General features: G+C 43.2%; 1 protein-coding gene and 1 pseudogene across 8 annotated transcripts in view; one reads left to right on the top strand and one right to left on the bottom strand.

The window, feature by feature from the left end:
• Prom1 (prominin 1) overlaps positions 1-27,769 on the top strand; it is a 103,874-nt gene that overhangs the window by 13,615 nt on the left and 62,490 nt on the right. For all 8 annotated transcript variants that reach the window (XR_005877738.1, XM_040747044.1, XM_040747045.1 and 5 more), the window contains exon 3: positions 24,117-24,172. Coding sequence is in view for 7 of the 8 variants with exons in the window: in XM_040747044.1 (XP_040602978.1) it covers positions 24,117-24,172 (56 nt within the window). In the remaining variant the exon portion in view is untranslated. The remainder of the gene's footprint in view (positions 1-24,116; positions 24,173-27,769) is intronic.
• On the bottom strand, positions 12,503-13,073 carry LOC101828262 (annotated as a pseudogene).

Genomic DNA, 27,769 nt, shown 5'->3' with positions numbered 1-27,769 from the left:
CAACCACGATTTTTTTTAAAAAGAAAGAGTTAAAATAACCATGAGACAATATGAGAAGTGATAGCCTTTTCATATGTGGCAAGATGAGTTTGTTGCAAGACTTAGTCATTCTGAGGAAGCAAGCAAAGAAAAAAGACAGTCTGCTTTTAGTTTTATGAAATATTCTAAAATAATTGTTCACCCTGCTCTAGCATATTCTTGAATTAAATTTTAGAATGGTTGACCTATTTCCAAAAGTATTTCCAGACTAATCTGGTTTGCCCCTGGAATCTGGTGCACCTGGGTGTGGCGTTGGCTAGGGGGTAGAACTGGCCTATGAGGGTGAGTGAGGCAAAGTTCCCATGGAGTTTGGGATCCCCTCAGGATCTTGGAGTATAGACACTCTCTATCTTTTGGTTAAATAAACTTATTGGCTGAGGTGATCAAAAAAGTTGAACATCAGGACGGAGGATTGTGCCATGGCACTCAGGTGAGGCATGAGATGGCCTTGTTGTCAAGATGCTCTCTGCCTCCTCTCAGAACTCCTGGAGACCTTAGCTTCTCCTGCCTCCCTCCTCTCAGTCTCACCGTTTGGCCCTACTCTCAATTCCCACAGTCTTTCCTGTATAGAATATATTTGCCATGCTACAGGTTTCATATTAGCTTCCTGGAGAAAGCCAACAATTCTAAACCCCTAGGGAAGCCAAGGAACCATAGATCCTCTCATTAACTATGGTGAGGGCAGTGCTGAGTGGGCCCGGCTGCTTCGAGCCATCGCTGTGCAGATCATCTTCAATTCTAAACACCTAGGGAAGCCAAGCAACCATAGATCCTCTCAATAACTATGGTGAGGGCAGTGCTGAGTGGGCCCGGCTGCTTCGAGCCATTGTTGTCACTACAACATCAGAAGCAGAGAGAGGGGATTCCAGGAAATGACTTAACCGGTGGACAGTCCAACAGGTGTGCCTGTGCTAACATCTAGGTACCACTAGATTATAGCACCTATATGTTCCCTCCTAGCTCATACAAAGCAGTCATTGTCCTTTAGAGATCACGTGACTCATGTTGGCACTGGACCTTGCCAAAAATAAGGTCACCAAGGCAAGAACTGACGTGTTTTGTTCCTTCCTCCTTATGTCAGTTTCTGTGCTGGGCAGCCTGTACCTCTTTTCCTTTCATCCCAGAAACCTTACAGGATTACAAGTCCTCTTAGTGTCTCATTCTACATAAGTTGAGGCTGAGGCCACAGCACTGAGTGGATTGCCCAGGACCTGCAGCTAGCCAAGAAACTGGTTGCAGCTGTGAGATTCAAAAGGATCGAGAGAGTGCTTCAATGTCCCTGGTGCTGATGACCCAAAACCACACTGATCACCTTTTTTTTAAACATTTATTTATGTGTGTGTTTGTGCACAAGCCTACAGCTCACATATGGAAATCAGAGGACAGCTTGTAGGAGTCGTTCCTGTTTCCGCCACATAGGTTCCAGGGAATTCAACACAAATTGTCCGGTTTGGTGGCCAGCGCCTTTATCCACACAGACACCTTGCTAGCTTCCATGCTGACCCTTGACCAATGTTGCTGACTCTGTGGATAGAGATGTTTCATCCACACTGTACTTGCAAGGTCCCTAGTGCCGTGTGTGTGTGTGTGTGTGTGTGTGTGTGTGTGCTCGCACACCTGCATATGTGTGTGTGGGTGCTTGGGTGAGCAGTGAGTATGGCAAGCACCTCAGTCCTGTGTTGTGTCTCCAACTTCATAGCACAACCACACAGCCAAACTGCAAGAAGTGTCCTGCCAACTGTTGTCTTACCTCATCGTGCACAAAGTCTCTGGTTGAAATGTGAACCTGTCTTTCTGTAAGCTACTAGAAAGCAGCAGGAAAAGTCCAAAAGGCTCTAGAAGCAGAGCTTCCTGCTCTGTGGGGCCCTGCCCTGACTGGAATGCTTCGGGAGTTTTCCCCAGCCTCTGTAGGAAGTAGGAGATTAGTGTGAGCATAAACATGGGCTGACAGCTGCAGGATAAAGCCAGCCTGGCGGGGAAACTGGCCCTGAGTCCCTGGAGTAGCAGCTGTGGAGTGTGACCTGCTTAGGGCAGTGCCAGGTCGGAGCTCCCAAGCAGAATGAATGTTCACGTGCATGGGAGATCAGAACCTCACTCACTGTGTGGCCTGGGTCTAGATTTACAAAACTCTGTGCTCTGAGTGATGGTGAAGAGCCTGGGCCCTGGATCAGCCTCCGAACTTTACTAGCTCTGTGATGGTGAGCGAGTTACGTAATCCCTCAGTTCCTCTAGAAGATGACAGTTAATAACAGGATCTACTTTGGGGGACACTGTATTTAAGTATTAAGTAAGTGGTATTTGTAAAGCACTTAGAATAACACTTGATAGTAACACTCATTGGTATTTATTTGTTTATCCAATAACATTAGAATGTTTATAATCATGCATTGACTAATGTCAGGTTCCCCAGCTCACAGAGACAAGAGAAGCAGTTATATGACCTCTGCTTATTGGCTTTACAGCATGGTGGTAACACATTGTCACAGTCTGGGACACTTACATCAGCTCTAGAGTTTTCTATCACAGCCAGAAGTCAAGAGTCTAAAATCAAGGCCTAGGAACAACTTTGCTCCCTCCTAAGGCCCTAGGAGAGAATGCAGCTGACTTCCTCCAGTCTGCTGGTGCCAAGTGTCCCTTGGCCCGTGTGGGGTCACTGCTAACTGTCCTTCCTTCTCGTTTTAGGGTCCTGCTATCCCAGGATGCACTCATCTCTGGATACTTACTCATAAATTAAATGTATATAAAGACTTTCCACAAATAACATCTGCAGGTTCTAGGGTTGGGATTTGGATGTGTCATTTTAATGGTCCCCATTCAATCTGCCACATCTTTTCCATTCTTTCTCAGTTCTCTCAATAACCCTGTGCACCTCAGAGATGCTAAGCCTCAATTTCTTCTCTCAGTGAAATTTCTAATCTAGTGAACCAGCTTGTAACCTGGCTCATCTGATTCCAAGCACTCACATTCCAGTTCTGAAAAGCCTTCCTTCGGGGTGTGAGCCTGGTGTTATCTGACTGAGAGCATTGGCTGAGTTACCTACCTTGCAAATGCTCACAAACTGATTAGGGCCCCTCTCCCCCCAAGTCAGCCTGACACAGGCAGGCTAGATTCCGAGGTATGACTGGTGTGTTCAGGGCAGTTCTGACTGATAGTGGTGGAGAAATGAGAAGAGGTTCCTCCGAGGGACTGGTGTTTGAACTGAGAGTGTGTAGTTGAATCCCAGAAGCAGGGAGAGGTTGAGTGATGCAAGCTGAGATATGGACTCAGAAAAGGCCCCAGAGGGTAGGAAGATGAGCTGGGAGGGCAGGGTTTGTAGGTAGATGGATGTCAGACAGGCTGTGACGTGTCCACATAAGGTTTCAGAGATAGTAGGAAGTAAGGGATCACTAAGAAAACCTACGTTCTTGACCATAGATGGCTACGTGCAGGAGGTCACAGAGGTATGTGCAGTTCCACTCAGCCTCTTAAAAATTCCTGATATGTCTGGAGTAGTTAGCTCACTGTTACCCCAGCTTCAGTGTCATCTGGGAGCTTAGCTGAAACTCTTAATTATAGTAATTTCTTACTTTTTAAAAATCAGTTCAAAAATGTCAAAATAAAATATATGTACAGATCAACATGGGTAAGCTATCAAGTTGACTTGTCACACATGTCACACATCCACAGCAAGGAGAGAACCTGTCTCCCATAAGGCCACACCTAATACTTGCTTTCTGGTCACTGCCAAGAATAGCTAGCCACTCTGCCAACTTTCAGTGGCAAGGATTAGTTATTCCTGGTAGAGGCACCCCAGATGTACTTCGTTGGATCCAGCTTCTCATTTATGAGCCTATTTGTTGTGTATAATTGTAAATATTCTTTCTCATTATATACTATTTTACTATGTATACATATTGAAATTTGTTAATCCATCCCAACTGACTTGGTATTTGAGAGTTTCTGTGAGCATTTTTCTATATATCTTTCAGTGACTTCACACACGTTTCTGTTCATGTGAATTGTTGGAATATTTTTCCCTATGAATACTGCAAGTTTTCTCAAGTGAATATTCTGAGTCTTTTAAAAAATTACTAAGGACTCAGAAGTTGGCTCTGAATGTGGTATCCACTGTGCCAGCGTGAGGACTTGAGTTCAGAGCCTCAGAACTCATAAAAATCAAGACAAAAGTTTGTAACTGGAGATGTGGGAGAAACGGGCAGATTCCCTAATCTCACCTACCAAACCAATGAGACTCAGGCTCACTGAGACACCCCATCACAACAAATGAAAGGCAAAACAACCCATGAAAGAGACCAGATGTCAACCTCTGGCTTCCACATGCGCACACACACTAACACACTAACATATGTGCCTCAATAAACATGAAAAAGCAAACATTACCAGAGTATACAAGAGCAGGGGCAGAATCTAACGAGACTTACCTCTTTCCAACAACACTCTCCTTTCCCTAACCTGTGCCCCTTCCCTTTATTTTGAAGCAAATTCCAACCGTCTTATCATTTGATCCACAGCTGGTTGAATGCAGCCACACAGAATTCGTGGATAAGGTGGCTTGACTGTATTTATAACGGTCACATCAAGGTTCACATGTGAGGCAAAACAATGTATAGATGTTAACATACATTCAAAGCAAAAGTCAGATAAATTTGGTTATGTCTTTTTAAAATGCTCCTCCTGTGTTGGTCCTAATGGCTGGGATCTTATTCGTTCAACCTGTTCTCCAATAAGTTTCAGCTTTTGAGAAAGAATCCAATATTTGTGGCTTGAAAATTTTACATATCAGATGCATCTTTCCATGCTTGTTCTTTTTATAATGTTTCCTAAGTTTAAGAAAAGCTTCTTTTAATCAAGGAATTTAAAACACCCATTAAAACACACATCTTGGCTTGATGTGCGGCCAAGAGTTAAATTTTGTTTTTATTATGAGTTAATTGAAGTTCCAAAATTAGTGTTTCTGATATAAATCACACTCACAATGCATCCTTTATACTTTTAGGTTTCTTTGTTTTGATTGCTTTGAAGTATAGCAAAAGTGAAACACAGTTCAGAGTTCCAGATTTGTAGTTTCCTTTTTCCTCATATATCTAGATCGCTAGCCTTTATGAAGGCTTTATATTTGATTTATATGTGTGTGTGGTGATGGGGATTGAACCCAAGGCCTTTGTGATACATGTAAGGCCAGTGCCCTCCCGCTGAGCCACATCCTATCTTTGACTCATTTCTTTAAGCACTCAGTGTCTTTATATTCATGTGTCTTCACTTCAGTCACTTTAGTCACAACACATTAACAACATATATGCAGAAAACAGCTTGTCAGCAAACCTAGTGTCATAGGCTGGATTTTTACGTGACCACAAATTGTATATGGAAGTCCTAACTCCCAGTACATCATTTGCAAATTAGATTCATTGAAGATGTAATTTATGGTTAAGATGAGGTCATACTAGAGCAGACTGGTGGGAGGGTGTGTGTGTGTGTATGTGTGTGTGTATGCGGATGCTCATATTTGTGCGTGTGTATATGTAGAGGCCAGAGATCCATATCAGGTACCTTTGTCTAGTTTTCTCCACCTTATTTTCTGAGACAGTTCTTGTTGAACCTAGAGCTTGCTGTTTGGGCTAGACTGGCTGGTCAGTGAGCTCTCAGGACTCTCCTGTCTCTGCCTCACTGGTGCTAGTGTCACAGATGAGGGCTGTGCCTGGCTCTTATCTGGGTGCTGGGGAATCTAAGTCCAGGTCTTCATCCTTGCACAGAGCTGTCTCCCCAGCACACGGTGTCTGTCTTTTCAGAGGAGCAAATCAGGAGACAGGGAAAATGCTATATCTAGGTTACTCTGTGTTCCCTGCTAAATAGGAATAGGCCCATCATTTATATCTGGCCTCTACTAGTTCCTGGGTTGTAACCCTCCTGCTAGGCATGAAGATAGTAGACAAATTTGTGCCCCTGTCTTTGGCTATCAAATCATTGAAACAATGGACCTAAAGAAACAGGAATTCCCCCAGGGGTCTCAGGCTGGGAGAAGGAAGGGTCTTCAGAGGGGAACTTGTTTCCTAAGTAAAGATGCACATAGGCTGTCAAATACCTTGCAGTAGAGACTGGGGCAGATAGTGATGGGTCAATGGCAGCAAAACCACACCGTGACTGAGACTGATTAGCTATGTATATGTTCTGCCCTCTGTTTAAAACCAAACCTCATGTCAGGACCTAAGCTTTACTTGGGTCCCTGGACCTCTTTAGGTCCTTCTTTCTTCCCATTGTGGGCACCAGAATAAATCTCCTTCCTGTGCTGTTACTCATGTGTTTCATTGGCATACTGAGGATGGGTGGCCAAGTCTAGCTTATTAGGGTTGCCAGGGCCTTAGTTCTGACTCTAACAATTCCAGTAATACATAAGTTTTAAAGGAAAAATTAACACCTTATTCTCTGTCTTCTCAGACAGTGTCTCCCTTTGCAGCCCTGGCTGGTCTTAAATTCACTCTGTCTTGTTATGTTTCTATTGCTGTAATAAAACACCACAATCAAGGCAACTTATAGAAGAAAGTGTATAACTGGGTTTATAGTTTCAGAGGGTTAAAGTCCACAATGGTGGAGCAAATGCATGGCACCAGGAATAGTTAAGAGCCCACATCTTGATCACAAGCAGGAGGCAAAGAAAGAACACTGGGAATGGCATAAATCTTTTGAAATGGAAAAGTCCATCCCCAGTGACATACTTGCTCCAACAAGGTCACACCTCCTAATCCTTCTCAAACAGTTCCACCCTCTGGGTCCACGTATTCAAACATGAGCCTATGGGAATCATTCTCATCCAAATTACCACAACTATATAGTTCAGATTGGCCTTGAATTTTGATTCTCCTGTCTCTGCTTTCTAATTCCAATCCTGTGCCACCTCAACCAGTTGGATTGAGTTTAGTTTTGGTTAATCTTCCGAATTTTAAAGTTTAATTTCTTTTCAAAAATTTTGAATTGTGTCTATTTCAATTTCTTATTTCCTAATAAATGCAGTTAAGTCAATTTTTTTCCCTGAGAACATCTGGGTTTCATCTTACAGATATTGAAATGTGATATTCTTAATTTTCTCTAGTAGTTTATTTTTTCCATTTTGATCATCCTTTTTGTCTAGTGTTACTAATGCCACTTGAGTAACTTTTACCCCATTAAAAAGCTGTGGTGACAAGAAAGCTCTGTTTAGGAGGGGGTAGGTGAACCAGCCCTGAAGTTGTGAGCATGGGAGAGCTGTCCCCACTTCTCATCTGTCTTGTGGCAGCATGGGTGGGGGAGAGTTGACTCCCCCACTCCATCATTGTTTGGGATAGGTGGGAGACCTAGTTCTGTGGTCATAAGAGTGGGACAGCCAACCCTAGTAACAGGTATTAGTGAGCCAGCCCCAAAGTTGTAAACATGGGAGAGCTGTCCCCATTTCTCATCTGGCAGACCATTCCTGCAGCTGCACAGGCCCAGACTCAGGGTTATGACTTGGCCTGTCCCAATATTCACCCCATCTATGATCTGCTGGAGCACATGAAGGGATCTGACCCACCGACGCAAAGGTATAGTATCTCCACAACACAGGGTAACAGCAGAATATCCAGGAAGAGTCCTAGTGAGGACCCAGCATCGATAGTGTAATAGAAACAGAGGCCTTAAGCCAGACCAATGACTCTTTGCAAAGAACCCTTGCAGGTAAAGATTATGGACAAAGGGATCTATGGTGTGACTTATTGTATCACACTGCAGTTTCCATGGTGAAATTTTTAATTTTTCCCCTTTTTTCTTTTAAATTTTATTTTAGTTGTGGGGTGTGTGTGCAGGGCCAGAGGGTAAATGTAAAGGGATTGGGAAATGAGTGGGTGGAAAGACACATAGAATACATTTTTTAAAAAAGTTGTAAGGAGCCAGGCGTGGTTGCACACACCTTTAATTCCAGCACTCAGAGAGCAAAGGCAGGCAGATCTCTGAGTTCAAGGCACTCCTGGTCTACAAAGTCAGTTTTAGGACAGCCAAGGCTACACAGAGAAACCCTGTCTTGAAAAACAAAAACAGAGAAACAAACAAAAAGTTGTGCTAAAGACTAAGTATAGTCTTCATCATGTCCTGAAGTACACATGGGTTTTGTCCTGAGCCATGAACTTTATGCGGACGTCATTTGAATGCCCTCTGTGCACTGTCTCTCCTTGCTGTCCCTTGGAACTGTATGTGAAACTTGTCCTCTTAGGATATCATTGAGACCGTTGCTGGTTGTGCGTCAGAAGGAAACAAACCAAGGGAACAAAAGTGGCTTCTTTCCAGTCTTTAGTTTTTCTTAAACAATTGTCCTGGGTAGTTCCTCGTGTCTGCTGCTGGGAAACTGGAGAGCAGTGTTCCCTTTGACCACAGGGGTAGGGCTTTCTGCTGGGGCCTTCTTCATGTGTTTTGTCTCCAGGTGATCTATATGGATGGCTTCCCTGGGGTGGGCTGGGCTTGTCTGCATGGGACTCCCAGGTGTGCTTCGGTGCCTGACCTGGCTCTCCCACCCTTTCCTTTCTTCTTTCTTTCTTTCTTTTTTCTTTCTTTCTTTCTTTCCTTCCTCCTTCCTTCCTTCCTTTCTTTCTTTTCTTCCTCCCTCCCTCCCTCCCTCCCTCCCTCCCTTCTTTCTTTCTTTCTTTCTTTCTTTCTTTCTTTCTTTCTTTCTTTCTTTCTTTCTTAGTCAACTCTGGGACTCCAAAGATGGTCGTGTGATAGTCTGTTTATATTCCATATTTCCCTGGCAGGAATCCATAAGTTCCTGGATCATGGCTTTATGGTGTCTCAGTTGGATGTTGTTAGTGATTGAATATGGCAGGTATGTTAATTGAGCTAAAGGCTCTCTATGTACCATCTGGGTGAGGGGAGAGGAGGCCGTTGTGTATGCTTTAATATCCTCTTAGGCACTGACTGACCCAGAAGCTCAGCCTAATGAGATTTGGACATGAGCATCTGGAGGGTAATTGAGCAAGACATGTTGAGGGTAATTTTCCAGGCCTCCTGATATCGTCTTGCATTTCTTTAAAGAGGCCCCACTCCCCAAATACAGCCTGTGAATGAATAAAGCTGGACAGAAATGAGTGTGAGCTTCTGACATTTAAGCCAAATCAAGTTCCCTGATGTTGGAAATGACAGCTTCACAGTCCATAATATAGCCACAGGGAGGCCCAGTCCATAATATAGTAAGTAATGCCCAGTCCATAATATAGCCACAGGGAGGCCCAGTCTATAATATAGCAAGAAGGAGGCCCAGTCAGTCAATAACACAGCAACAGGAGGGCCCAATCTTGCTGCAGGCCAGTTTACCCACATGGAAACTGAAAACAAATGAGGAGTATGTGTCAGATCTGTCCCCTTCTGCCTGGCAGACCTGTCTTCTCCCAGCTGAGGCTGTCACTCACCTGGATCATGGCCCAGGTCAGCCATGTGAAGCAAAGACTGTGACAGTTATGCCAGCTCGCCTCCGCACTGTTTCTGAGACTCGCGCGCATTCCCCTGCCTCAGGTCCTGTGCACCTGTATTTCCCCTTGAACCGCTCTTTTGGATTTGCTTATTTCCCATTTCCCTGCAATCTTTGTTCAGATCACATCTCTTCACACCATCCCCTGCTCTCCTTCCTTCGTTTGTTCTCATCTCATAAGCCCTAATATTACAGTGGTATCCCTGTGGTTTCAGTTATCCATAACCTAAAATTGAAGATGTCAGATATAAACAATTTATAAACTTGCAGGTTGTGTGTTGTTGATGTGTGATGAAATCTTGTATCTTCCTGACCCATTCTGCCTGGGATATGAATCATCCCTTTATCCACAGTATCCATACTGTGTAAGATGACTGTTAGCCATCTCTGCTGTCCCATTTATTGGTGTGGTGTTGGACAATGCTTGTGTTCAAGTAACTCTTGTTTTCCTAAATAATGGATCTGAGACACAAGAGTAGGGATGCGGGTGGTTTTATTGCAGTAATGTGTTACAGTTCTATTGTAGATTAGTTATTGCTCATCTCTTGCTGTTACAATTAGATTGCATGTATAAAAACAGTATATCAAAACAAAACAAACCCAGTATATCTAGGATTTAGTACTATATGCAGTTTAAGGGATCTTAAAACATATTCCCCCCCAAATAAAAGGATAACATCTGTATAGTATTTGTTCATTTTATTTCTCAGAAGATCCTAAGTATCTTATGGGAAGGGCTCTACTGACTTTATTCATTTAACTTTACAGTTCTATATCCCCGGAGCCTGATATGGTCTCTAGAATCTATTGAGAGCTCAGTAAACATATTACTGGATACTCAGTAAACATATCTGCTCACTTCTGAGTCTGCCTCCAGTCATTCTGTCCTGGCTTGCTGGACTGCAGCCACTCTGGCCTTTTAGTTTCCAGAAGCTGTGGGAGCTCCTTCCTGACACTGGGGGCTGTTGCATGAACCCAGCCCTTCTGAATGATGTGTTCTCCTTAGTGGGCGGGTGCTTTCTTGCAGAGCTGAGGTAGGCAGGTTATACGGGTCCAGAGCAGTAGTTTGTTCTGGGAATGGTCAGCTGCTGGATGCAATTAAGGTAGAACAGAGTAGCGCCCTGAAACACTGAAGCCGGTTCTCCAGCAACATTAGCGTCCATTCTCCCGCTTGCATCCTCCCTCCTCGTTCTCCCTCTTCAACCGATCCCCTCTCCGCCTGCAGTGTTCACAGAGAACAAGGGTGGGGACACATGAAAACGTATCACCGCCATTTCATTTTATTTTTGCACCAGGGTTATGCGTGCATTGAGCTTTTCTTGGCACTTCAGATTTCTACCCCCAGTAAGGGTTAGTAGTCACAAGATGCCATTTTCAAAGCTTTGGAGAGACTTACAGTCCATCAGAAGGTCGGCAGTGCCTTATGCTGCCCGTGTAGTGTTGTAAGCTGAGCTGTAAGTGGCATGCACAAGTTCTAACACACATTTCTGAAAACTATGGAGGGAGCATTTCCTGGGTTTTTACTTTCCCTGGGTTTTTGCTTTCCCCGTTTGAGGACAACCTGTGGGGATTGATTCTTTCTTTGTACCATATGGGGCATGGTAATGAGTTTTGGTGGTAAGGGAAGTGTCTTTATTGTTGGGCCATCTAAGTTGGCCTTTCTAAAATTTTTATACATTTTTTACAACATGTGATGGCCCCTGTCTGTAATACAGCAGAGGCAGATGGATTTCTGTGAATTAGAGGCCCTCCTGGTCTATACAGTGAGCTCTGAGTCAGCTAGGGTTACACAGTAAGACCCTACCTTAAAAAATTACATATATGGGCCAGGTATGGTGGCGCATGCCTTTAATCCTGGCACTTGGGAGCAGAGGCAGGTGGATCTCTGAGATCAAGGCAAGTCTGGTCTACAGGACAAGTTTCAGGACGGCCAGGGCAACACAGAGAAACCTAGTCTCAATAAAAGTTATATATATTCTGTAGTTTTGTCTTCTATATTTTCCATATTCTCTCCTGTTCTCCAACAGTCATTGCTTTTTTAGGGTTCATCGCTCTCTGTTGCTTTAATCAGTCCTCACTGATACTGTGTGGATTTTTACTGTGACTTAGAGGCTGACATGGTCAAAAGCCTGGTACTGGGGTGGAAAATGATGGAGGCTTTTCCAGTCAGGGCTAATGATGGGTCTTTAGGTCACTGGCAGTCATGCACCCGAGGGGGGGGGTCACCCAAACCTGGAAGCCACCAATCCTGAAACTGTTTCATACCCCTAGACACTTCCCTTACCATGCCCTTTAAGATTGCTCCGGTCTTTCTTCAGCCATTTGCCATTGAACACAGTAGGTTCTTTCTACCCTCCTTGGAGCCTTTCAGAAGTTCAGAGCTAATTAGTTGATGATCCCCAGTGCTCAACAGAATGCTGCTGGTAATGAGGAAACCATGGCCCAGAGTCATTAAGCTCAAGGCCATCCCAAGGTTGCGCTGCCATTAAGGCGAGGGACCAGGGTTCTTTGCCTAGGATTTCCTGCCTCTCCTCATTGCCTGTGTTGGACTTGTTATTGAAGCAGTGCCAATAAGCTGCAGTCCATTAGTGCTGCAATGCCAGGCATTCACTTACCTTGGCCCCCCTGGTCACTGCCCCTCAGCTTCCTTTCATTTAGTTGACACACTGAAGGTGTTTCCTTCTCTCCCAGGGTACGGTGGCTCTCATAGCCTCTGCTCTAGTAGATCTTTCTCCTGCACCTGCTCATACTGAGCCATGCGTGCACGCTACATACCACTCCTGCTACTTCTGTTACTTACCTACCTTTCGAGTACCCGAGAGTCCATCAAACATGGATTGCTTCTCTTCAGCTCTGCGGCCTTAGCACCCAGTACAGGGTCTTGAACACGTTTGGGCCAATCAAATATTTTCCTTTTCTTGTTTTTGAATTTTAATCTTTAGCTTGATTTAAACGTTGCTTTTAGTGTGATATGCAGAAAGGGCTCTGGAGAGGGGTTCATATCAGCACACACCTGCAGCTCTTCGTCGGTTCTGGAGGCTCCAGGGAAGACATTGCTTCACCAAGCACATTCTTAGGCCCTTCTGTGTGAGGGTGGAGCACTCCACGCACACGACAGCCTTCAGACCCGGGGGCCAGCTTTTCAGCAGTCTCTGGAGAGATAGGCTTCTGCTTGTTCTTGGCAAGTTTTTCACCAGTAGAGGGGTCATCTCTGAGATCAGTTTGGGTCCCAACGAGCAAGAAAGGAGTCTCTTGACAGTAGTGAGACATCTCAGGCACCCAAACTCCTTCACATTTTCAAATGAGGATGGAGAGACCACTGAAAGCCATACTAGAAAAACGTGCTTGTGGGTAACTCAGCAGACTTAGTCTGTCATAATTCTCTTGCCCTGCAGCATCAAATGTCCAAGAGTATATGACTCTCCACCAATCATAACCGTGACAGCAAAGTTGTCGAAAGCACTTGGTATATATTCAGATGGAAATTTTTTGTGTGTGTGTAGGGTATCAGGAGACATGTTTTACCAGCAGCACCACCGCCGACAACAACACACTTAATTGACTGCATTGCAGAAATAGTTTTGTATCCACTTTTACTATTTTAAATTGGATGTTGACTTCAGCTTCTCTGCCAGGGCCCACTCAAACATTTTTGAGGATGAAGCTGGACCATGTCATTGTATGTGTGAGGGACTTTACAGATGGCAGTGACAGATTCACCTGCAAGGTTACAGAGAGGATTCTGAGAGACAGCCACTGTTACTTGGATCTTTCGGATAACAGTCATAAGGTAGCAGCAAGTCTCTTCTTGTTTGAGAGGTGGTGAAGTGGAACATGGGGAGTGTCTGTCGTTTGACAAATAGCTTGTTAGTGCTGGAGGCTCATGTCATGTCACACACATGATCTGCTTCCCCTGCAAGTCTGCCTGAAGCATGTAGTTTGGTAGGTTATTGGAGGTGTAGAGCAAGGCCTCTAAGACCTCCAGGGGAATTAGAGCTGAAGGAAGAGCATCGTCCCCTAGGACAGGGACTTAGGCACACCATGACAGGCACTTCTAATCCTCAGAAAACTTTAAGTGGACTGATGTATGGTTAAAATATCCCCCCCTCTTTCCTTCCCTCTGTTTCCCTCTCTTCTCCTTCCTCCCCTCTCTCCTTCCCTGCCTCCCTCCTTCCTCTTCCCTCTCAGTCTTCATATACATAGGAATTATTTTAAAGAGCATACGTTCCTCTTACTCAGCACAGCTGGGGTTATCCCTGGCACTTGGTTAGATTCTTTATGCTGACAGACTGTGACAATTGCTCCAGGTCACTTATCTTGCACAAGATACAGTAAAATCTGATTTTATATGTACAGGAACCAGAATTTTAACCATGTTTTTTTTGTCAGGAATTATATTATGATATTTTGTTTTCAGTCTGAAGCTGGGCTGGATATAGAAAAATATGCGAATACATTTTTTATTAAAAGCTTAAAGAAGATTTTCACATGACCTGGAAATATGTAGAGCCCCTCCACTCTTTTCTCAAAATAATACACTTTGTCTCCAGGAGGCCATTCTCACCGTCAGGCCTTTGTTGCATATAACAAAATGGATTTACATTGATTCACAGTCACACAGCCTTGTCGTTAAAGTCATGTGGGTCTCTGGTGCAGGTCAAACACCTAACTGGAACCACATGCCTTTCAGAGGTGCTCCAGACAAATTTTCCCCATGAAGAATAGAAACAATAGAAGAATAGAATAGTGAAATTACCCTCTCAAGGCATGTGTAGAGGAGGACACACATGCAGGAGTTCATGAGTGCATTGGCAGTGGTCCTTAACTTCCTCAACCTGGACTCATCATGGGTTGCCTTGCTAGAGTTCCAGACAGCACGACTTAGGAGGAGCTGGCTCCTCTGCAGCTTCTCCATACATTACAGAACTGCCAGTCCTCCGGCTATGTTAAGTATTCCCAGCTCCAGGAGTCATCAGAAACCTTCCAAAGGCCCTGTATAATATCACAGCTTCCTTTGAAGGGGGTGGAAATGGCTGAAGTGTAGCCTAGTAACAACCTGACTTGGGTCAGATAGCATGCCAAGTGGGCCCAGGTAAAGTAAATCACTATCGTGGATTAGTGCAAGCACCTGGTTGGGAGACACTAAAAGGGCCACATTGGTCCCAGATGATTTCACAAGCAAAATTTCCTTTACAGCCATTTTCCTTAATTATCCATTGTACTAACTAGCTTTATGTCAACTTGACACAGCTAGAGTGATCTGAGAGGAAGGAACCTCAACTGACAAAATGCCTCCATAGATGGCTGCAGACAAGCCAATAGGACATTTTTCTTAATTAGTGATTGATGGGGGAGGACCCAGCCCCTTGTGGGTGGTGCCACCCCTGGTCTGGTAGTCCTAAGTTCTATAAAAATGTTGGCTCTGGGACTGGAGAGATGACTCAGAGGTTAAAAGCCCTGACTTTTCTTCCAGAGGTCCTGAGTTCAATTCCCACCAACCACACGGTTGCTTACAGCCACCTATAATGAGATCTGGGGCTTTCTTCTGGCATGCAGGCAGGACACTGTATATATAATGAATAAATAAGCCTTTACAAAATGTCGGCTCCACAAACTATGGGAAGCAAGTCAATATACAGCCCTCCTCTGCAGTCTCTGCGTCCACTCCTGCCTCCAGGTTCCTGCCTGGTTTGAGCTCCTGCCTTGGCTTCCCTCTGTACTGTGATCAGGACCTGTAAGCCAAGTCAACCCTTTTCCTCTCAACTTCCTTTTGATCATGGAGTTTTATCAAAGCAAGAGTAACTCTAGAGAGCAAACGGGTATTTTGGTTAATCTAGTAAAAGCCAATGTGCATGGAGAGGCTCTCCAGTCAGTGAAAGGTGAAGAACTAAATATGGTCATGAGCTGATAAAAGGAGAAAAAAAAGTCAAAAGTTGATGTTGGGACACCCCTGTCCTCACCCCCACATTGTTCTGACTGCTTCAAACTTCTAAGTTGAAGTAGTATTCCTGCTCAGCTTCCTGAGGGCCAGGACCACAGGTATGCATGGTTGCACTCCACTGTATTTTAGAGAAATGGAAAGAGGCTATCCTTGAACTTAGAAGTGGGAATATGCACTTCCTAAGTCTGATAAAACTGACTTGGCTTCTAAATGTCTGAAGCACCAATCTCTTCATTAAAAAACAAACCAAAGCTTTAGTTAGGTTGATGTTGGGATTTGATAGTCTCACCCAGGCATTTTGTCACACAAAACTGCAAAGTCCAATAGGGCTGTGGCAGGGATTCAGACTTTTAGCTGTACCGGCCACAGGACTCAGGAGTCCAGCTGCAGACACATACATCATTGCAGTGATGGTAGGCATATGTAACCCATCAGGACCGCTGGGAGATGATATTGACATTGCCCCCCCAATTTCTCAAAATAACTCTTAACCTTTCAGCATCATATTTCTTTAAGTCTGTCATTTCCAATGGAAATCTTCTCAGTAGCCTTGGAAATCAGTGCCCGCCAAGCAGAGACCAACATCATCATCAAGTTCAGTTCTTTTTTTAATTGAGTGTCCCCTCCCACCCTTGCACTGCCTGATACCTGGCTGGCGCCCTTGCCTTGGCATGGAGAAATCACGTTGTCAAGAGATTAGCTGTTAAGAACACTGGCTGCCTTTCAGAGAACCCAGCACTTACATGGTGGCTTACAACTATTTCTAACTGCAGTTCCAGAGGGTACAATGCCCCCTTTTGGCCAACATGGGTACTTCTTGCACAGAGTGAGCACACATACATACCTATCTACATACACAATCATGCATACAAGACCATATGGATACAAGCCATTCTTCACAAAGTTTGGAGAATAAGGTAGAAGAGTATAGAGTTCACTAAAAGCCTGATCCTCTCAAGTCAGAGGTCAGTGATCTTGTCCCTCAACTCTCGAGTATGATTGGTCAATGATCCTGACGATATTAATGTTTAAAGCAAAAAATAGTTTTCTATTAATGATGGTTCACTTTCCTGCATTGAAGCGGGGCTGCTCCGAGCTGTTCTGCTTGGTCACACCTGCTGCCCTGATAACTGTGGTGGTTCCCCTGTAGGCTTTACAGCAGGCAGGGAAAAATGACCCGCAAAGAGACCAGAATGAAACTCAGCCCGATTTTATTGTGACTGGTGCTGGATCAGGACTTCTAGAGTCCAGTCCAGATCTTTTTACTTTAGCCATATTTACTCACAGCACAATTTTTGATAAAAGTATTCAGTTAACAATTAGCATAGCCCCAGTGAACAACAATTTAAGGCATGCTTACATTGAGATTCTTTACAAAGTACATCTGTCTTCTGTCACGAGAATGGGTACAGTTCACTCAGAGATAGTGCCCAAGATTTAGGGTTTAGGAAGGTTGACAGAGATAAATATACACCTATGGTGTCAGGATTGGCCTGGCCCAAAGGTAACACAGGAGTCACTTAGGCTGTTGTAAAGTACAAGTGACATCACTCACAAGTGTGGGTTTTATGGTCTAAAAGCAATCCTCAAGATTTAGGGGAAGCATCCTGGATAAGTAAAACCATAAATTCTTGGAGATGAGGCAGAGCCTGTCTCATCAGAGAGCAAAGGATCACCAGGTTGTAAAACTACATCATTCCAGGCATTCCAGGAAGTGCAACTGCAGAGCTCCTTCCACAGAAGAGGTAAGCTGTGTGTTTACTTTCCTGACTTCTCCAGTGCTTATCTGTGAGCACAGGTTTTTTGCCCTCACACATAACTATTCTCACGATGACCAGCAGCCAGTTCCAACAGAGAGACAGTTTTCTGAATGCAATTTAGTCAGGCCAAGGCAGCCAGTAGCTTTATCTCACACTAGCATGTGTGCATTTTCTAGACGGGGTTAACGCTGAAAATTAGTTGACTCTATGCTTAGGTGCTAGAGATCAAACTAGGTCTGGAGCATGCTAAGTATGTACTTAGTCACTGTGTTTTCTCCTCAACTTACAAATAGTTGATAATATAGATGGGAGTCATATAGCAAGTGGAAATCTTTTTTTTTTTTTAAGAAGAAACAGTTTATTCCTGGGTCTCCATGGGTTGCTTAAAGATACTTAGCAACCTTAAAGTTCTAAGAACCTGCCCTAGCCAGCAATCAGGGAATTAGACTTTGCAGCTAATTCAGTACAACTCATGTCTTTCATAAATTCATATTCTTGGTAATACAACCCAACATATTTTCAGTTGGTAGGCTTGTCCCTTCTTTTTTAGCAAGTGGAAATCTTACGAGCAAACAAAACAAAACAAAAACATAGACTTCTCAAGGAGTTCTCTTTCAAAACTGGACTTGACAGTTTGCATATCAAAATGCCTGGGTGAGATCAATCAAATCTCAACATCAACACTCGCCTGAATGTCCAGCCTGCCCTGCGGATTTCAGGCTTGCCAGCAGCCATGATACCTTAAAGTTAATCTCTATGTTCCTGTCTCCATCTGCAGACAAGCATCTCTGTCCCTTAGTTCCCTCAGTCATTTTGTATTTTTGGAGAATCCAGATGGAGACAAGCAGTTCTGCTGTGTTTGGAGATTAGGGTGGAAGAATGCTGTCTTAGTTAAGGTTTCTATTGCTGTGAAGGGACACCATGATTACATCGACTCTTGTTTTGTTTGGTTTTTCTTTTGAAACAGGATTTTTCTATACAGCCCTGGCTGTCCTAGAATTCTCATTATAGACCAGGCTATCCTCAAACTCAGAGGTCTACCTGTCTCTACTCCTGAGTGCTGGGATTAGAGGCATGAGCCATTGCTGCCCTGCAACCACAGCAACTGTTTTAAAGGAAAACTTTTAATTGGAGCTGGCTTACAGGTTTAGAGGTTTAGTCCATTATCATCATGCCAGGAATCATCCAGGCATGCAGGCAGACATGGGCTGGAGAAGAAGCTGAGAGTTCTACATCTTGATCTACAGGCAGCAGGAAGAGACTAAGCCACTAGGCCTGACTTGAGCTTTTGAGGCCTCAAAGCCCACCCCTCATAACATATTCCATCCGACAAAGTCACACTTACTCCAACAAGGACAAACCTTCTAATAGTGCCACTCATTATAGACCTGTGGGGGCCATTGTTTTATTCAAACCAGCACAAGTATAGAGTTCATTAAAAGCCCATCCTCTCAAGTCAGAGTCAAGTAAACTCATCCCTTGAATCTGATAGATGCTTCTGAAGCTCCCACACTGTTTGGACATGGCAGTCAGGTGAGTCTGTAAGGTCATGCCCAACTCCCTTGGGCCTGTCTGGCTTGGAGGTGGGGTGGGTGGTATAAGTATGCCTTTGTTTTTGTGCCTATGTTTTTAGGTGCTTAGGATCAAACTCAGGACCTTATGCATACTGTGTAAGCACTCTTCCTGTGAACCCTGCCAAAGATATTATATTGTGCATGTGTGCCCGTGTGTGGTGTGCCTGTGTCTGAGCACACATGGTGCTCAAGTGATATGGGGCATGTGCAGAGGTCACAGGACAGCCTCGGGTGCTGGTCTCTGCTGTCCACATGGGCACATACTGTGCTAGCTGCTTTACAAGCTTCAGGGTTTCTCCTGATCTCTCCTTCCCATCTCACTATAGTAGTGCTGGTATTACAGACACACTACTGTGGCGATCCAAAGTCCATTGCCCACTGAGACATCACCCTACTCCCATAGGTGCTATCTGATCATCCCCCCAGTGATTCTTTTGGAAAAGGATTCACTGCATGAAATGATGAGCAATGAATATGCATACATATATACATGCCTTAAGTTAAAATTCTAGTGTGTGGTTGGACAATGGCAGCACACACCTTTAGTCCCAGTACTCAGGAGGCCGAGATAGGTGTAACTCTATGAGTTCCAGGCCAGCCTGGTCTACAAAGCGAGTTCCAGGACAGCCAGGACTGTTACATAGAGAAACTGTCTTGAGAATCAAAACAAAGCAAACTAAAATTCTAGGGTGTGATTCACTTGTTTTGCAGTGAGCCTGTCAGTTACCAGGACTAGTCACATCTATACTGACTGAATGAAAAGTTAAAGATTTTTGAGCAATCAATTGACTTAAGCAACCTATTCAACTAATCAGAAAGTTCTGTATTTGTTTTGAGCAATGGGATATTTTCCTGTTGGGAGTTTTCATTTTAGAACTCTGAGTCAGGAAAAGCATCAACAAACATGAACAATGAACCTAGCAAGCTGTGATGGATAGTGAGAAGACAGAAGAGAACTGCATTGAATTACTTTTGCAGCAATCCAAGATCCTTTCCCCAGGGAGGCTCTGAAGGACTTGCTAGTAACCATGCATAAGCCACGCAGCGATTTATGTTTGCACCAGTTGGCTCTGTCTTGACTTCAGCCTGCATTCTCCTTTAGAAAGAGCCAGGTGGGTCTCATAACTCGTCTTATGGATCATTTCGTCCATGTAACTCTTGGAAATGAAGTCAGAATCCGGTTAGCCTCAATCACCATCTTCCCAGGGTAACACTGTTAAATATTGAGCAGCACACACATACTTGAATCGGTGGTTTATTCTGGTTATGAACATGCATTTTGTAGATCAGGAAAATCTATTTGGTGGTAGAAAAGCTTTAGAAGGTGTATGCATTTATGAGGCTGCCAGGGATGGGGTGCAGCTTCTTGGAGCTTTGAAGATACAGGAATGAGAAGCAGGTGTGAGGAATATTTTATAACTAATCTTTAAAGTAATGTTTATGGTTTTCAATGGATTTTTATGCATACTTTTTATGATTCATGAGTTTGGATCCTGAGTGAAGATGACTTTTGAAGCCTTAGTTTTGCGTTTGTGCTGCTCTGTTGGCGTCATTTAGGTCTGCATGCGGAACATCAGCATACACCATCTTCTGAGAGAAATAATGATTCTCCCAGGACTGCACATTAGACAGCCTTATGCATGATGGACAGGTGTTCTGCCCTGAGCTATATTCTCAGCCCCCCTCCCCTGTTTGTAGTTTTTACTTTGAGACAATGTCTCCAAAACTTTCCTAGTTTAGCTTTGAATTTTCTCATTGTCTAAGTAGGCTTTGAACTGGTGATCCTCCTGCCTCAACTTCTTGAGAATTTAGAATTATAGGCTTGTGCCTGGAAGCATGGCTGCATTAACTTTTGGACAGCCTAGATCTGTGTCTGTACTCAAGTACTTGACTTACCCATCTGGTCTCATCTCTCATCTCTCTGGAATTTGGCCTGGATGGGAGCAAAATGTTAAATTTTTTAAGTGCCCGTGTGAAGGTTTTCTGCCTGCAAAGAAATATCATGTTTTAGAAAATAGGGCACATTTACAATTCTACTGTTTTTAGATCTTTACATTGGACTTGAATATCACTGTATTCTCTTTATAAAATGGATACTTACAGTGAAGTACAAATAAGGTTTTCCCTTTGATCAGCGATGGTTTAGCACACAAGTTAACACTGCAGTTTCTTAGCTGAGAGCCTGGGGGGACCCTTGAACCATGAGTGTTAAGACAGCGGCACTGAAGGCAAATAGGGGCTCTGCCTCTTCACAGAGATGCGTGATACCATAAGAGCCCAAGAGTATTGACTTACAGATCCTGTCAGCAAAATCTAAGAGCACTTAAGCTCATCGTAAGCCTGATGCATCAACAGCACGCAATGGTGTCTTTGAAGTTCCCCATGCACTCTACAAGGGAGTAGTGCAGGAGAGTTTCCCTGGGCCCAGCTTGAGACAGAACCTGTATGTGTATAGAAAAAAAGGTCAGTTAGGGAAAAGAAAGAATCTTGAGGGTGAGAGCAGGCTGCCCCTGCTTGGTGATGCTTCTAGTGTGAATCATCACCTCCTTCTCCATATACAAGTTCTAGAAATATGCCCAAAGTCTAACTTCCGGGTGTCCTCAGGACACATTTGGCACATTTTTCCAGTGGTGCTTCTTAGTCTCTTGCCTTGCAGATTGTGATGGTGGCTTCTGACCTCCATCCCACCATAGAAACAGGGAGGCGATAGCGTGGCTTACTGACTACAGCTAGCTGGATTGAGGTTCAAAGCAATTGCTTTGACACAAGGCTGGGATGCAGACTGCTCAACTCAGAAGCCCCAACACTTTGAGGAGACAAATAACTATTTAACAGTTATTTTGGTTCACCAAGAGGCTCCTGTTTGTAATTATCCATACTCATCAAGTTTGGAACTAGATTGGAGAATTCTTAACTTTCATTTGCTAATTAATTTAAAAGGAAGGATAACGAATTCCTCCCAAACCACTCATGGTTCGTATACCTGTAAACCCAGCATGGGTGAGGGTGGGCTAGTGCAAGAGGATTCTCATGATTGTAAGGCAGGTCTGCTCTGTACAGTAACACTCTCTCAAAAACTCCAAAACAACCAACCAAACCAAAATGTCCAACTTTTCACATGTAACAATTAAAAAGTGAGGAGAATGACATTGGCTTCTACATTTTTTTCAAATCTCTTTAACCACTGGCTTAGTGGGAGTCAGCCACTTTCTTGCGTCTCTGTTATAGCTCAGTCTGTCGCAGTACATGGCTTTGGTTGAAGACAGTGTGGGTGTCTGGCTATGCAAAGATGTGTAACAAAAGAGTCTCTGTCTGTGATTCTGGGTATTTTCTTTGACATTACCCAAACTGGTAAGTGCTCATCTTTTATTTTTTGGTTTTTCGAGACAGGATTTCTCTGTGTAGCTTTGTAGACTAGACTGGCTCAAACTCACAGAGATCCGCCTGCTTCTGCTTCTTGAGTGCTGGGATTAAAGGTATGCATTAATTACCACCGCCTGGCATAAGTGCTCATCTTTTAAGGCTGTTTTCAGTATGGGATGTAAATTAACTTTTCCTGCTTTAATGTATTCAAATCCGTTGGTCCATCTTCCACTTTGCCACAAAAGGCTTTATAACCGCTTATATTTTCATCTGAAGTGTGATTTACTGAGTATTTCAGGTCTTCTGATATTGACATGTCTCATTTAAAAACTACTTATGTGCCCATGGATGCCTCCACTTACTGACATGGAGGCATTGGATCCCTTGGAGTTGTGAACCGGCATTGCGCATGCTATGAATTGAACCAAGTTCCTCTACAGGAGCAGCCAGTGCTCTTAACTGCTGAGTCATCTCTTTATCCCAACACACTTCATTTTTGTTATATCTACTAATAATAGTTGATGTGGGATGTCCTTCTGTGTGCTGCAAGTATGTGTTGCTTTTATTGATTGATGAATAAAGCTGTTTTGGCCAATATCTAGGCAGGAATTCCAAACAGAGTTATGGAGAAAAAGAAGACAGAGTCAGGAGATGATTTGTATCTGCCATAGACATGCGATGCCAGAATATTACTGGTAAGCCACAGCCATGTGGTAATACACAGACTAGTAAATATGGATTAATTTGAATTGTGAGAGCTAGCCAGTCTGAGCCATCAGCCAAGCAATTATATTTAATACTAGCCTCTGAGTGATTATTTCATAAATGACTGCAGGATGGGAAAGAAACAGGTCCAGTGGGACTGGGTGAGACAGAGGAAACCTTTCAACTATAGGGAGTTTTAAAAAACTCCAGTTTGGCTTCAAAGCTCAATTTTATCACTGTTAACCTGTTCTGTCATTAGTTTTTTTTTTTTTTGAAGCTGTAGGCTGTATCCATCAAAATATCTGTAAGATGCCCAAATCAGAGCAAATGGTTTGCCAGAACAGTCTTTCTTTCAACAACAAAAAATGGTATTGCATGAAAAGGTGGCTAATAGCTGACTGCTGGTAAAGCAGTTAGGGGCTGGTACAGGTCAGTGTGAGGCAACAGGCAGAGCCCCAAAGCTCAGTTGGGCATGAGGGATAGTGGGCATTGTGATGGGATGGGAAAAAGCCTGTCTAAAAGGGAGATCTTGCCCTGCCCTGACTTGCACTGGGATTCTTTGTCCCACATAGGATTCCCAGTCCCTCATTGTCTGAGCATCAATTGCCTCAAATCATGCCTTGGTGGATCATCTGAGAAAGCCCTGGTTCTTGTCCAGAACTTGTTGCTGGAAAATGCCCCCAAATGAGAATTTATGGAAAAGTGAAAAATTTTCCACAGTGTTCCCCAATTATCACACATTGCTTGGAGACAGGAGGAGGAATTTCTCATGTTAACAACTCTCAGATCAGGCTGGCTTTTAAGACTCATTTGTAAATATTGCAAATGCTGGAAATAACTTGTATTTGTGGTTACAAATAAAAACTAGCAACTTCAGGGCCAGTGGGATGGTTCTGTGGGTAGGGGCACTTGCCACCAAGCCCAATGACACAAGTGTGATCCCCAGAGCTCATGCTGGTGGAAAGAGGGAACTGACTCTTGCAAATGGTCCTGTGACCTCCACAGTGTGCTGTTGATGGGTAGAGCCCCAGGCCTTGTCCATACTGTGCACCTCTCCTACCCTCAAAAAATAAATGCAAAGGGAAATTAGCAACCTCAGTGTAATGTTAGGCTCATTAGTTTAATTATTTACCTAGCTTAGGAAATAGGACTATCATTATAAGGATGCTATGTCCATATAAAATAATTTATAAGGGCTTAATAGACTATACACTGTATCCTTTTACCAATAAAATAATTTTTGCTATTTTGTGTTTTTTTCTTTACAGAAATGGTCAGAAAAATCATACAGAAGAATTTTGACTTCTCAGTTGATTCAAAGGAGGTAACGTTTTATTGTTACTCATTATTAAAAGTAGTAAATATGAGGAAAATGATGCCTGTCCTGAATGTAGGCTTTAAAAAAAACATTATTGTATCTTTAATTTGCTAACTCTTCTGACTAAGGATTTTTATGGAATATTGCCTTATTTTATAGGTCCCATTTGAGTGGCAGCATAAATTTCAAAATTGGTGGTTGAGGAAAAACACACAACGTTTCATTCAAAAATTTCCTGAGGAGAAATACTAAGGGGTTTTTGGTTTTGTCTTGATGTTTAGCTAAAGGAGGGAATCTCCCTAAGCAGAAATGCTTGAGAACTCTTAGACGCTAAATGCAATGGCAGGAGGCTGTTCTTGAGGACAGGTTTTTCTTGATGTTTAGCTAAGGGAAGGAATCTCCCTAAGCAGGAATGCTTGAGAACTCTTAGACGCTAAATGCAATGGCAGGAGGTTGTTCTTGAGGACAGGAGGCTCCACAGCTGCTCTCTCCTGTGCTCACTGCTGGGTTTGCTGAGCAGCTGCAAGGTGCGCACAAGGCTTGAGTTAGAGGAATGGTGGAGATAAGGGAGGTTGTTCTTGAACAAGCCCCAGCAGGACCTTATGGTTTCAGGGCAAAGGGCAATAAGGAAATAAGCTGGTCTGAAGCAACATGCAAAGAAACAGAAAAAAAATCAAGAAATTCTGAGCAGAAGCCCTGACTACAAGTAGTAACTCTGGCAGAAGTGGAGCAGACAAGGGGGTGGGCTGGGTAGGTGGCGGCTTTGGAAGTGCTGGGGACCAGGTGATCACTGAAGTCAAGCATGGACGTGATGAGCAGTTAGTCCAGAGACAGAGAAAAGTGCCACAGCCCAGGTAATAGGAGGCGAGAGGTCAGGGCTTGCAGAGAGCACCAAGGGATCACACTGATCTCTGTCCAGCCTACGGGGCCCTGCTGATCCGCTCTCTTTACTTCTAAACAGAACTGATTTTGATTTTGGTTTACTGCAAGTGTAGAGCCCGGGAAACATGCAGACAGATCTTTGTGTGGTGGGTGTACGGTGATAAACACCAGGGAACTGTGTTTGCCGTGTTCTTAGCCCTCAGTGAGGTGAGTAGGGCATGCTGCTCTTTCCTGTTCTGCTCTGAGAATGGTGCCAGCAGAACATTGAGATGCCAGAACAAGTCTGAATATGAGTGTCCACTGTCCCGATCAGCTAATGAGTTCAGACCTTGTAGGTAGATGCAGCTGCACGAAGAAAGCACACTCCAGGGATCTTGGAGGGCATTTAGGTTGCAGGAATCATTGGATTTTACTGTCTGTAATAGGCTCTGGTCAGTATCCGTCATGAGTATCAGCTCATCTGAAACATGAAGAAGCATTGATGGCAGAGTAACCCTCGTGCCACTTGCTGCCATTTCCCTCCTAGTTTTTGCAAATGCATTGTCAGGTACTACTCTCTGTTTATCCTATGAATAAGGTAACTGAGACTTAGTGTGGCATTAGTAGCAATACCATGGGTGTTCCCTAGAGATTTTGATATTGTTCTTCAGGGTGGGCTGGTTACTGGTCTTTTAAAAGCTCCCTAGATGGTTATAATGGGCAACTAAGTAGAGAATAATAGGACACCAAGGTGTGGAACCAAGGTTTTAACTTCTGTATAGCATAGAAATGAATTTATCCTGTACAACTGTTCATTTGGAAAGAGACCACTAAAAATTCACCCACTCAAGTCTATGGGGGTGTTTGTTGTTGCCCTGTCAAATAGGCTGACTCTTGGGCTAGAGAAATTACAAAAGAATTAGCCTTTTGCTATAGCTTGCGTTCGACTTGCTAGTATTTTATAGAGTATTTTTGCAAAAATGTTCATGAGGGAAATTGGTCTGTAGTTCTCTTTCTTAGTTGTGTCTTTGTGTGGCTTGAGCCCCAAGGTAATTGTAGCCTCGTAAAAAGAGTTTGGCAGTGAACCTCTGCTTCTGTTGTGTGGAACACTTTGAGGAGTATTGGAATTAGCTCTTCTTTGAATTTCTGGTAGAATACTGCACTGAAGGCATCTGTGCCTGGGCTTTTTTTTTTTTTTTTTTTTTTTTTGGTTGGGAGACTTTTGATGACTGCCTCTATTTCATTAGGGATTATAGGTCTGCTTAGATTGCCTATCTGTTCTTCATTTAGTTTTGGCAAGTGATATCTATTCCGAAAATTGTCCATTTCCTTTAGATTTGCGAATTTTGTGGAATATAGGTTTTCAAAGTATGACCTGATGATTCTCTGGATTTCCTCAGTGTTCATTGTTATGTCCTCCTTTTCATTTCTGATTTTGTTAATTAGCAGGCTCTCTCTCTCTGCTTTTTGGTTAGTTTGGACAAAGGTTTGTCTATCTTGTTGATTTTCTCAAAGAACCAACTTTTTGTTTCATTGATTCTTTGCAATGTTTTCCTGGTTTCTACTTTATTGATTTCAACCCTCAATTTGATTATTTCCTGTGTCTACGCCTCGTGGGAGAGTTTGCTTGTTTTTATTCTAGAGCTTTCAGTTGTGCTATTTATTTTCTAGTGTGACTATTCTCCAGTTTCTTCATGTGGGCACTTAATGCTATGAACTTTTCTCTCAGCACTGCTTTCAGAGTGTCCCATAAGTTTGGGTATGTTGTGTCTTCATTCTCATTGGATTCCAGGAAGTCTTTAATTTCTTTTTTTATTTCTTTCATGACCCAGGGATGGTGCGATTGCAAATTGTTCTATTTCCATGAGTTTGTAGGGTTGTTGAATTCTAATTTTAAAGCATGGTGGTCTGATAAGATACAGGGGGTTATTCAATTTTTTTTGTATCTGTGGAGGTTTTCTGTGTTTCTGATTATGTGGTCGATTTTTAGAGAAGATTCCATGTGTTGCTGAGAAGAAGGTACATTCTTTTGTGTTTGGATGGAATGTTCTATAGATGTCTGTTTAACCCAATTGGGTCATAACTTCTGTTATCTCTTTTTTTTTTCTTTGTTAAGTTTCTGTCTGGAGGTCCTGTCTAGTGGTGAGAGTGAAGTGTTGAAGTCTTCTATCACTAGTGTGTGAGATTTTATGTGTGTGATTTGAGCTTTAGTAATGTTTCTTTTAAGAATGTGTGTGCCTTTGTATTTGGGGTCTAGATATTCAGAATTGAGACTTCATCTTGATGGACTTTTCCTTTGAACATGAAATGTCCTTCTTCATCTCTTTTGATTGATTTTAATTTGAAGCCTAATTTGCTAGATACTAAGATTGCTATACCAGCTTGTTTCTTGGGTCCGTTTGATTGGAAAATCTTTTTCCAACCCTTTACTCTGAGGTAATGTCTGTCTTTGACATTGAGATATGTTTTTTGTATGCAGCATAAGGATGGGTTCTGTCTTCGTACCCATTCTTTTAGTCTGTGTCTTTTCATAGGCAAGTTGAGACTGTTGATATTGAGGGATATTAATGACCATTGATTTTTGGTTCTTGTTTGTTTTGGATTTATTGGTGGTGGTGTTATTGAGTAGAATGACCTTCCTACATACAATGTGACCAGCCACAATAACCAAGTGAGGATAGATTTCTCCAAAGTGGTCATCTGTAGCCATCCCATGAGTGCTCCCTTAAAATAGATAACTGG

Source organism: Mesocricetus auratus, unplaced genomic scaffold (genome assembly GCF_017639785.1).
Source record: "Mesocricetus auratus isolate SY011 unplaced genomic scaffold, BCM_Maur_2.0 Super-Scaffold_100006, whole genome shotgun sequence".
NCBI lineage: Eukaryota > Metazoa > Chordata > Mammalia > Rodentia > Cricetidae > Mesocricetus > Mesocricetus auratus.
Note: the sequence above shows the minus strand (reverse complement) of the source record. Positions and strands in the feature narration are given on the sequence as shown.